The 13,000-nt window shown below is 30.0% G+C and overlaps 1 protein-coding gene across 1 annotated transcript; it reads left to right on the forward strand.

Moving 5' to 3' along the window:
• Positions 1–4,383: 4,383 nt before the first annotated feature.
• LOC125068977 lies at positions 4,384–5,531 on the forward strand. The gene is made up of 2 exons (XM_047678383.1): positions 4,384–4,404; positions 4,580–5,531. Exons 1-2 carry the CDS (start codon positions 4,384–4,386, stop codon positions 5,450–5,452), a joined length of 894 nt encoding a protein of 297 aa, XP_047534339.1. The 3' UTR covers positions 5,453–5,531.
• Positions 5,532–13,000: the final 7,469 nt, after the last annotated feature.

Raw genomic sequence — 13,000 nt, forward strand, 5'->3', positions numbered from 1 at the left:
ACTGGTAAAACGCGTTCACTTCCGAATTCTCTGAAATCATTACGCAACTTGTTTCTTTATTTAGTTTTTATTGATTTTATTTCATATAATGACAGACATTACATTTGAATGAAATACAGTAACCGGAACTAAGAAATAAATTGTTATAAAACATTAATATTGCATTAATTCATAAGTTTTTTATCTTTGGAGATAGAAATTAGAAAAAATATAAAAGAACGGATTAATGTCCATAATATAGAGTAGTGAAATGTAGAGATATAGAGAGTTACTTTATAAATTAATACAGTGTATCAAATGTGGTGTTAATAAATAGTGCTGATAAAATATACTTATAATTTATATAAATACAGATAAATTAAACTGCAAAAATGCAAGTAGGCTGGCAAATGTGGCATGTGGCAAATGTCACCTGTTGGCTAGTGATCCCAACCGCTGAAAGACATTGCGCACCACCAACTTTGGGAACAAAAAAGTAAAAATATCTCCGGATATATTGTGCCTGTATTTACACTTGTGCCTCACTCGTTCTTCAAACCGGAACACAATAGTACGTAGTGCTGTTTAGCAATGTAATAAGTGATGAGTGGTTGTTACCCACCATCCGGGTAGCACCGTTAGCCTTGTAAAATACAAGTAAAATATAAGTTATAAACTCATTTATTACTTAAAAGACTTAAGTGAAAGCTAGTAATCATCCTAATACTGGGCGAATGCCTTTTTTTTATTTATTCAGGACAGGGTTCGAGGTTATTCCACTAAACTTCTCCAAAGGGGATTACTAGATATACATTATACATATAATGTTAGCATTTCGGAAATGTTAGGTTTACTTAAAATTTTTTCGTGACAGCACCGAGCACGAGATGAATCATATTCACAAATCAACCTCGTAATTTATTGAAGCTTGACTAGCAGAAGTAGGAAATTATCATCATACTTCGACAAAGAATGAGCCATATTTGAAGACTACTAAAATCCAGACCGTAAAAAAATTGATTGAAAAAGTGATTGATGTTTTTGAGACAGATGATAAGATTTTAAAAGTAAGCTCAATGAACTCCTAAGGTTAGTTTTTCGACTTTGAGCTTGACAAAAGGAACAAAGTACATTTTAATAAGTCGACGTCTGAATTTGTCACTCAAATATAGTCTAAATGCAAGTCAAATGGCTAAATTCTAATATTCATGCAGTTAAGCAGAAAGAAGGCAAGCGTGACCACAGAAGGATGCCGTCGCTTGCGACTGTTGTTCGGGAATACATCAGGTTCTTGGTATACATTTAGAAGAAGATGATATGAAAGAAAAGACAAAAATGAAGTCCTTGACATTGATGTCTCTCGGTCAAAACTCTATAAAAACTAAAATGTCATGTTCATTGAACAACATTCACTTTTAAATGAATGTGGAATGCTCTTAAAAGAGAAGTGTAGATGTTAAATTAAGTAAAATTAAAAAATTATGGTCGAATATCTTATCAGGTTATAAAAATTTATTTATTTAATAACTAAATAACGGATTAATATTTTTTATATAGCTGCATAATGTGAATAGTTATTGAATTAAAAAGGTAGCGCCATCTATTGTAGTGACTGAAAACTAAATAGATACGTGAGGAGAAGTCAATTTGTGTAGTGATTTCTTATATTAAACGTAGATGTCGGCAATATAACAAATGAATCATTGCTTAAATAACATTTAATATAAACATTGATCCAGTTAACACATTATAAGGTTTTTATTATTAGCAGCCCGTAAATGTCCCACTGCTGGGATAAAGGCCTCCTCTCCTTTGAGGAGAAGGTTTGGAGCATATTCCACCACGCTGCTCCAATGCGGGTTGGCGGAATACACATGTGGCAGAATTTCGTTGAAATTAGACACATGCAGGTTTCCTCACGATGTTTTCCTTAACCGCCGAGCACGAGATGAATTATAAACACAAATTAAGCACATGAAATTTCAGTGGTGCCTGCCTGGGTTTGAACCCGAAATCATCGGTTAAGATGCACGCGTTCTAACCACTGGGCCATCTCGACTCTTATTATAAGGTTATACAGATTTAACTATTACACTTTGGTCAAATTAGGTTGTCCAATAATCATATTAGTAAGTCAAAAAGATAAAAGTGCATAAATGTCCGGAAATGAAAAAAAACTATTTTCATTAGGCATTCGAGCTTAGTTCGCGTTGATATCTTTATATATAAGATTTTTTGTATTATTATTTTCAAACGTAGACTCGAATTAACAAACTGTATATATGTATATGTAATTTGACTTGTTTTCTGTAGCTGACAACGTTACGTATTGCTTTTTATATAAAACTAGCGATCAGCCCAGGATACGCAAGGGATCATTTAAAAAAAATTATCTCCATTATTAACAAAAATTACCTCTGTATTTCTTATAATAAAAATGTTACCACCGCTAAATTGTGTTATTTTAATAACGTAGGAGGTAAATCTTACAATTTTTCTCACTATAAATTACGAAATCGATTTTCATTACCCTGATCAATCTTTCAATAACACAAAAACTATATGATGACATTTTGACATCTATAATTATAATTCTGGATTTAAGAAATATTTGACCTTTTGCTGCATTATTTTGTTTTTAGCTTACAACATTTAGGCATGTGACTAGGTTTACAGTTAGCTCATCACGATGACCTTGTAATTTTTATGATATCGATTTTACTGGTATTAGTATTTGGTGATAGTTATCAAGTAATTAAAACTTATTTTATCTTTTTCAATATTATTGTGACTGATTGTATAAAATGGTATTCTTAATGCCCGTAAAAGCCCCATAACTCCAATTGCTGAGCTTAGGCCTCCTTTCCTTTTGAAGGGAAAGTAAGAATGACATATTTATTTATTTTATTATTATTTTATTTTACTCTTTATTGCACACCAAATATACATAAAGATAAAAAAAATATATATTCTTTAAGACAAAGTTGGCCAAGCAAAAGGCGGTCTTATGGCTTATAAGCCATTTCTTCCAGACAACCTTTGGGTTAGAGGAATAATGTGTATGGAAGACGGCAATATGGTGGTGCAGTAAAAACTTACATAATGGAATAATAACAAATACAACTCAATAAATATAGCAGATACATAAATACAAAAAATACTAATAAATAAAATATAAAACAGATTATAGATATTTATAAATAAATCATATATACATACATATATCTATATAGAATATGTAATAAAAAAAAATATATAAAATATTATTAATAAATATAATAGAAAGTATAATAGGATATTAAATAACTGTATCTCAAATGTCATCATTATTAATGTCCAAATAGAATTTCTTCAGAGAATTTTTAAATATTTGTAGCGATTTAGATTGTCTTATGCTTAGCGGTAAGTTGTTCCAAAGTGTTATTGCCTGCACAGTGAAGGACTGCTTATAATATTTACTGCTATAGGTAGGCAGTTTTAGGATGAGGCTCCGTGTATTTAATGATTCTTTGGTGAATTTTTTTAGATATATAAAACGTAGAACAAAGATATCTGCCATTTCTATAGCCAAGCATATTTTTAATAGTAATAGTAGGTTGAATTTAGATTTATCATATTCTTAGTTATCTGCTATTCTCTGCTATTTATAAAATTCATACATTATATTATATTTATATGAAGTGATGTTTATGTTAACAGTTTATGTGTTAATTGTTATATGAATCTTCAATACCAACAACTTCCTCCAATCACTTATTCCTGCACTTTCTCATCCACACTTTAATGTGCACTAAATTTTGATGTTACGTTACTCAGAATTGAAGTACTCTAATACTATAAACTTTCTAGCAAATAAAATCTTGTAATTGGTATGTAATCCCGGGTTAACCTTTGTCACATTGTAGGCGTATCATTTTATTATAAAGTGATAACAATGATCCAAAATTCAAAAAAACAAAATATTCCGGAGTTTAATGATACCTCAAAATTAATATCTTCTAAAGAGATAATCTGAGAAAATTAAGTGTAACATTAGTACATTTTCTTATATAAACCGTCAATAAATTATGTACTGACTGTTTACTATGTGATTATTACATGAGAATTTTAAATTGGCGTAAGCAATTTCGAATGGTTGATGGGAAATAATCGCAACAGCGTAGTAAATGCGAGCAATGTGTTTCCGCACTGATGCAGGAAGCTATCGCTCTCACAGAAACTGGATCTGTTACGATACAGGACAAAGACCTATCGGTCACTTCCCTTAGTACTTCCATCTGGAACTAGAGGAAAGTTGCCCATAGCCGCTCATATAAATACGTGAACTTGATAATTACTAACACTTTTCCGAGCACCAGTGAATAGAACACTTTTCATTTCATACGAGCTATGTAAATGAACACAATGGTGAATAAGGGACTCATTGTAAGTACTTCATTTATTAGTAACATGTTAATTCATTAGCACTACGCTACCAATTTCAGAAGATTTCGATATTACAATGTTCGTAAAAATTACACTTATAGGCACCTGATGGATCGCTCTTTACGCTTATTTTGAATTTACTATGACGAATTGTTAAAGTTGTCATTCGTTACAGATTTTTGTCGCTTTCGCCGCATTCACATTTGCCAGCGAGATTGAAGATGCCGAACAGAAAAAGCGGGGAGCGGGAAAAGCCAATGCATTGAACGCAATCCCAACGGGGGCTCAAAAGACTGATTATAATTACAATATCTATCCCAGCGGCCAAAACCCAAGTCAAACTTATCAAAGCCAAGTACCAAATTCTTTTTATCCTAGTCAGACTGCAAGCCAGTACTATTCATCTTCAAATGCTCCTGAATCATCTATCTCCAATGCCCAACACACACAGGTGTCATCTCCAACGACTCAATCACAATTTGTTCCCATTAATTTCGTCCCCAACCCAGGTTATCAATCTAAATACCAACTTCTACCACAAAAGTCAAATGGCAATGTCCAGTTAGCCATTATACAACAGCCTACGATTTCACCAGCACCAATGATACAGTACCCTCATTCCTTTTTCGCGCCAAACCCTGCAAGCCACATCGGTCAAAGTACATTATTTGGACCTCTTGGTCAAGGACATTTTAGTTTTGCTCCAAGTTACCAACCATTACAATTTAGCAGCCATTTTCTGAGTCAACCTTCTGGAATGGTGGTTCTGCCACAATCTCATCCAACTTTGTATAATAATTTAGTGTATCCTAACCCCACTCAGAGCTTTTACAACTATTATCCTTCATCTTCTCAAGCGAAGTATAGTTATGCATCTGGTGCGTCACCCTCGAATGAATACGAAAAGCTGCAATCTTCAGTTCCACAAAGTTCTCCAAAAGAAGATACCGGCAATTACGTGCAGAGTGCTGACTATGTGACGTCATCAGATTCAAATACAGGTTATAAGAGTGCGTATAATACTCGCACTTCTTATTCAAAAATTTAAAGATAATAATTTTTCAATACCAAATGTTACCATTTATTGTTGCCATTTATGAATATAAATCAAATTATTTATTAGATAATTTTTTTCAATGTTGTTGTTTTTAAGGATTGTTATTGTTGATTTATGCTAATGTTATTCTATATTAAAATGTATATCAATATTTTTTTTTGGTTTTTGTTATACAAATTACAGTTATTTTTTCAATACATTGGCTTAAACCCTTTAACGCAATGAATTATAATAATTTAATTTAGTAAGTTCATAAACTCAGACTCACTCACAAAAACACCACACCTACTTACTTTTCAAAAATGTTTTTGGGTCGTCGGATTGCACGTATCATAATTATAGTTTTAATGCAATATGCATATTATTACCAATTATTTATTGATTTTGTATTATATCTCATAAATTGTTTGTTGCTTATCTATTTAAAATATTGAAGACATTTTAAGATATATATTTTTAATTTTATCAAATCTTTGTACGATACAGTACGAATATTTTTATAAAATATGAAAATATGATTACTTATATTGGTAGAAGAAAAATTAATAACATTGATTTGCTAGTAAAAATCAAATCACGCATTTATCTTATTATATCTTATATATTTCTCGTATTTTACAATATACATAACTTTAAAAACCAAAAAGAAAAAAAAAAAAACATTTTCCGATATATTATAACATATATTATAATTTATATTAACAGAAAAAAACTAGAAACACATCAACAATTTCAGTTTATGTAATCATGCGAATATGCCATTTAGATAATTCTAAATGATGCTTCATTAATTTATTTTAATGGAAGTAAGTCAATGCAATTAATTATTTTAATAGACGTGGGGCTTGTCTCATAGTTGCTATTTATGGTAGTTCGATTTACGAATTAAATTAATACTTGTATTTTATATAAGTGGAATCTTCAACAAGGTGTGATGTATTCTGAACTTTGCAGAAATTAATGTGAAAACAAAATAGTGCACCGTTCAAAATTATCAGGGTACGGATGACAATGATGATGAAAAATTTTTAGTTTTCGCGTATACCGGTTAGTCATTTAGTGACTTGTTCTATAAATACTGGACTTGTTCATGTATAAACATTTATAAACAAAGGCAGATTACAGATTGATCATTTATTTGCATATTATAATAATGAGTGTATGGCATTATCCAAGTTAATCAAGTTACTATAAAAAAGAAAAGTACTATAGAATAGAATAATTATTTAAATATATTTTTTTTTATCTATAATTAATTAAAAAACATATATATTTATTAACTAATACCACATTAAGTCATAGATGACTATCATAAAATTAAAATGCAAAGCGACGTAAACCCATAAAAAAAATTGTATTTAATTTTTATATCTTTAATTTATGATTAATAATAATTAAGTGTAAGTGTGTCCACTAAAGTTAAGTGTAAGTGTGTCCACGCAAATAAATATAAGTCATAAGCGAGAGATGCATTGGTGCAGGAGTGTATATGGTGTGTATCTACAGGTGCATTTTCTATAATCTTACTTTACCTTTTAATCCAAGCGATGGCAAACTCAAATAAACGCAGCGCTGTAGAAATACTACCAACTTAATAGATCTGCACTACCTGTTGAAACTGAAAATGTCTCACCAATAAAAATACATTATTTTTATAGTAATCAAGTAGTAGTAGTAGTTTTCTTTTTTTTTCAGGTATTTAAGCTAGCCACTATATAATTGTTGGTGAAAATTTTCAAAGTAGCCATTTGCATAATTTACTTCAAAATAAGTTTTATAGATTTTTTTTGTATATGTTTATTTTTTATTTGGTTCAGGCAGTGTAAAGTTGATGAGTTATCGCTTAAAATAATAAATCTTTAATAAGTCATTTAAATATATGTCGATGACTCAATACTAATATATCAAATCAAGTCATCGTAAAAGCATCTTCGGTAGTGAAAGGAGTATGTGTTAATTGCTTCTCGTAATATTTGTATCATTCCTCATGTACGTAATCAGAGATCAATCGAATATAAATAAAAATAAACATCTTTATTTTTTATTGGTGTTGCTACTATTGAATTATTTAAAATTAGACTTGCAAATGTAAATACAAAAAAGTAAATATGATAGAGTAATTAATTTAGATATCCTACAATGATTTATGGATAAATAAAAAGCGAATATATCAGCTTTCAAATTAAAAAAAATGTTACACAGAATCTTACCAATTGTATAAAGCGAATTTAAAGACTGGGACCTTTTTTCACCTTGTTATTATAATACGCTTTATCATTACATAGTATAAAACAAAGTCGTTTACCGCTGTCTGCCCCTGTGTATGCTTTGATCTTTAAAATTACTCAACGGATTTTGATGAGGTTTTTTTTAATAGATAGCTTGATTCAAAAGGAAGGTTTATATGTATAATTCAAGCACAATATAGTAGAGAATCGCTGAATATTTTAGATTTTAATGATGTCATAAATAAAAACATTTTTTTGCGCTTAAATTGCAAACGCTGGCTGTACCCTACGAGATGGATCAATATAATGTACTACAGTATTGTACACCTTAAAAAGGTTCTCAATAAAGTCCAAGATGGTATGTGTCTATCTCTTCGATAAACCACAATCACCATTTTTTATCCTTTACTTTTTACGAGAAATAATGGCTTATTTTCGAAGCGATATTAAGCAATACAACATTAATCCTTATCCAATTAACTACCTTAAATACATTGTGCATTTAATATAGATCAATATGGTAAAAGTTAAATAAGAATGTAATTTAAATGAATATTTTCGAAGATATTACAGATTTAAAATGCAGGGTCATATCGGTTTGTATTGTCTGATGACAAAAAATCTGTGAAAGTTGTAAGACATTCTGTAATATATTTAGTATCAGCATTGCCCTCGTGTGAAGCCGGGGCGGGTCGTTAGTTTATAAATAAAGAAAATAAATTATTACAATAATTGAGCTTGAAACGATAAACAGTTTTGTAAGCAACCCACGTGATCACCGAAACGGCTAACGATAGGCTTGAAAAGAGGTTGATCATGACCCTAATAACCTTCTCCGTTGATCTGCAACTATTTCAGTTTTTATAAAGCGATTGTGTCTACCCTGTTTTTTTTTTTGCGAAAAAATATATGTTTTAATTATTTTGCAACTACACGTAAGAAGGACGATAAACATTTATACAACAATTATTTACTTTACGTAAGTAGTTAATTTAATTTACTACTACGTAAGCGAATACTACTGATGTGTTAAATTTATGTTCTAAATATATTATTAGTATGAACTTAATCCGGTTGAGATTTGCTCATCATAAGCCTTCACGTAATGGAGACGCCATTAGTTATAATAAATGCTTTTATAACTGCTCTGGAATTTTAAAATCACTCGATAATTGCGAACCAGCGGCCCTTCTGTTCGTTATGTAATTATATTAGATACACATATTTTTATTTTATTCATAAAAATAATATAAAAAAGTTACTTTTAATAGACATGCTCGGTCAGTATATTTTGTGCTATTTACATTAGTAAATATTGCGTTTCAAATGAATCAAGCAGTTATTTAACCATTAATTTTTTTATTGCACCTTTAAAATGTTTAAGTTTTTTAAAATTTGTGTACACTTTTAATGTGACTGGAATGGTTCCACTGGAATTAATGATAATTATGTCCTCTTGACAGATTACGGCAGCAATAAGGTGCACTCATTCACTCTCTTACTTTACATGCCAATGGACTACGATATTCTATGACGACTGCAGAACCTCAACGTGATTTCCTCGACTAGAGAGCTACAAATCTCCTCAGTTGGTGATGCTTTTAAGTAATCTTTACACAAACTGATCATTTTTTTTTTACTGACCTATAATAACTACCTTTTGTGCTGTGATTTGGTTTGACCCAATAATATATACGTAATATCTTAGGCAGGCAGCACAAAGACGCTGTATCGAGTGAGATTTACTCTATACTATGGCAGTGCTATTGGCTCATCTGCATACCTAAAGTAACACAAAAGAAGTATTACATTAATTAGTAATACGACTTTTTTGACGTAGTTAGAAATCGCTTCGATAATTATCGAACTCATTCTGTTTAAGCTCACTGGTCATTAGTATCTCAAACAGTTCCAAACGTCAAGACTCATTATGTGAGAAAATATAATCTGTTTTATTACAATCTTTGTTTCAACACGTTGTGTTATATAACATCACTATAGTAAAATATTCAAATAACCAATCGTTAGTAAATCAACATGAATCATATTTATGTGATTGCCAAAAGTCGAGCACTGGTTTTTAAACGATACTTGGTAAAAAAGAAAGCTTTCTGTGAGTTCTTTACAGTACCATTTACAAATTCTAAGTTATATATTTCAAAGAGTCAACAATAGAATGATAGATATGTTAAACATATTTAGAAAGATTTAAAGATTAATAGTAAAATAAATTCTTGATTCATTTGTTACACAACATTAATCTTTATGAACGTACATGTCATTTATTGAAAGTACTGGCTTTATATAAAAATTTGTCTCTTGAACATTAAAGTTTAGACCAGTCATTTCACAGTTATAAAAAGTCGTTTAAAATTATGCCTTGGAATGCATTAGAGGAAAAACATTAGACGCGTTATGATGTATCTGCGCTTCGGGTAGAGATGGAGAGATTGCTCGATGCGGGATAATTATGATTGATTATAATGTTTACATTATTAAATACATATGCTAAAGTTATAATTATAACGTCAATTATAATCGACATGTGTCAGCATTCGAATTTCAAACTTAAAATCTTCATAAATTAATGTACAAAATAAACGTGAAAGTGTTTCCTGTACTTTTAATGTTTGATGTATTTTTAAGTAATTTTAAGGGAATTTTTTTACACAAAGTCAGTACACAAATAATTCAGTACCTTGTTTTTTTCTCCTTGTCATCGGCACCGATTTCTTTGGTTGGCAGTTTTTAACGATCTAAGTAATATATTAATTAAGTAATATAATAATAAAAAATAATATAATAAATTGATGAATGAATGTTGCTCATTTAGAACAACATTCAAAATCATAGATTTTTTCTTTTGTTAAAAGTTAACCACTGGATGAACACTAATTATATATATTAACAAAGCGATGGTAACTACTATTCTTTAGACATAATAAATATAAACGATCTTATAGATATGTATATAATGAAACTAAAGTGATAATCAGAGCGACCGGAAGTGAAGTGAATCTTTCGGTACAAATATTTATGAACTCAAGTCAACGGCAGTATAACGTTATGTAATTGTAGAATAAAAAATTGTCAACGATACACAATTGCAAAAACGCTCCTAATGCTTGTAATGTGATCGCCCGGTAGAAATCAGTCGATGGACCTGTTTTTCGTGCTTTCCGAAGCGCGGGAGTGTAATAATTACTTAACTTTCATATAAAAATTTCATCGGTCGAATATAGAATCATGTCCAGGTTATGTGGAGTATATTAAACTAGCTATTATACCGCATAGATAATCAAAAAAATATAGTACATAACACATAGTTATAGTTATTTTGTGCCGTATTTGACATAAGATTTCTTCAAGAGCAACAATTCCATTGTTTGATAATTAAAATTATTAATAATAAAAACATATGAAATTAAACGTGCAAGAAGGTTTCAATGTAATATATATTTTTTTTAAATATTCAAAAGTGCCTCTTCGGAGCTATTTGAATGAAGTACTTTTTGATTTTAATCTGTGATGTTGTATGAATTATTAAAAATAAAACAGAATAGTTTTTTTTGATATTCATTAAAATATAATATTTTACTAAAGTTTATTTATATTTTGAACCAGAAGAATAACTATCAGGCGAAAAACAACATAGTATTTTTATTGTATATTGGTAAAGATAAATATTTAGTTCCGCAATGTTGGAGATTTCTGAAAGGAAATTGGTAAGGGAAACTTATAGGATTTATACAAAGAGAGATCGCTATATAGGATATCGGCTCCGCTTAGTTGGGTTAGAAAGTGTTGCAGTGAAACCGATACGTCTAGGGCGATGTCTTTATTCACTTTATAGCTTTATTTTCATTTATACGATGAACTACATAATGATATGTAATTACTTTTACTAGTAAGTATGTAGTCGTTACAATGATGAATGCTATAAACCCTCATTTTATTAATATAATTCCAAAAACGACAATGATATTGCCATAGTATAAATTAAGATTTAAGTGTAATTAGTGAAGAGACGGCAATATAAATGCTTCCTCAGTTCTTATTTTAAAAACTCTCTTTATTTTTATATACATACACTTGTTTCATAACCCGTACGTCACGTAATCATCAATTGTATTGAGACTTATGGGCTCTACGATTTTATAAGTATATTCAATGAGTTTGGTAAAAAATAATGAACGTTTTACAATTTTTTTTTAATTTTATGTCTACGCAGACGTTTAATATGTATTTAAGAATTGCTGCGTTTATAGAGTCTTTGTATTGTGGTGTAAACAAATATAGGTTTTATCTATCGATCTAAATAAACGAGGTGTAAAATTGTTTTTTCCGCTTACGTATTACAGATTTATTTAATTAAAAAAAGTCTGCCACTATATATCACTATCAATCACTGAGGCAAAGAATTACAAATACGGATCCGTAAAAACAAAGTGAAAGCATTTTCATTGTTTTAAGACGAAGAGATGTAGATTGTATGTAGAATTGAATTTGAAATAGCTTAATTTGTGGCAGACACTGCTACAAAAATATATTGAAAAAGACACACTATATTATAATAATAAGATGTCCGCACAGCCGTGTACCGACACAATAAGGAATGTCACTCAGCTTGTATTGAAATTCGGGGAAGCATACAATGACCCCTAAAGTTCAACATAGATTTTTAGTGACACTATTATACAACAATGACAGATACTAATAAATCGTACAAATAGACATATGTCAGAAAAGGTTCGAAACGCTAAGCCTTTAAATTCATTCTGGTGTTTGCTGAACTTAAAAATTTGTACAATTTGAACAGTGAAACATACATGTAGGAAAAATATAAAAATTCTTTGAGAGGATGAAGGACGAAGGACGAATATATTTTAGAATAAATTGTTGACAAAATAATGCTGTATATTTAAATTTAGTCATAATATACAAATATGCAATGCAATATTTTTACAATTATAAAGCTCATAAAACATTATAGTAAAACGAGAATCGAGAAAACGAGATCACCTATTGGAGGAGCACGTGTATCTAAATCGATAACGTACTTGAAACTGATAACAAAAAATTGCATTTTAATTTGTCCTGGTAATAATTAAATTCTTTTGAAACATCGTGGTGAAACGGCCTGTAACGGATGAAAATATTCTACATGTGTGGAGGACTCACCCCACATTGGAGCAACGTGGCACAATAAACTTCAAGTCTTCTCTTCAAAAGGAAATTATTTGTTTGCTTTAGTTCAGCAGTGGGAAATTTTGTTTTTATTTAATTAATAATATAGAATAATTTCAACCAC

This window comes from Vanessa atalanta, chromosome 14, assembly GCF_905147765.1.
Source record: "Vanessa atalanta chromosome 14, ilVanAtal1.2, whole genome shotgun sequence".
NCBI classification, from domain to species: domain Eukaryota; kingdom Metazoa; phylum Arthropoda; class Insecta; order Lepidoptera; family Nymphalidae; genus Vanessa; species Vanessa atalanta.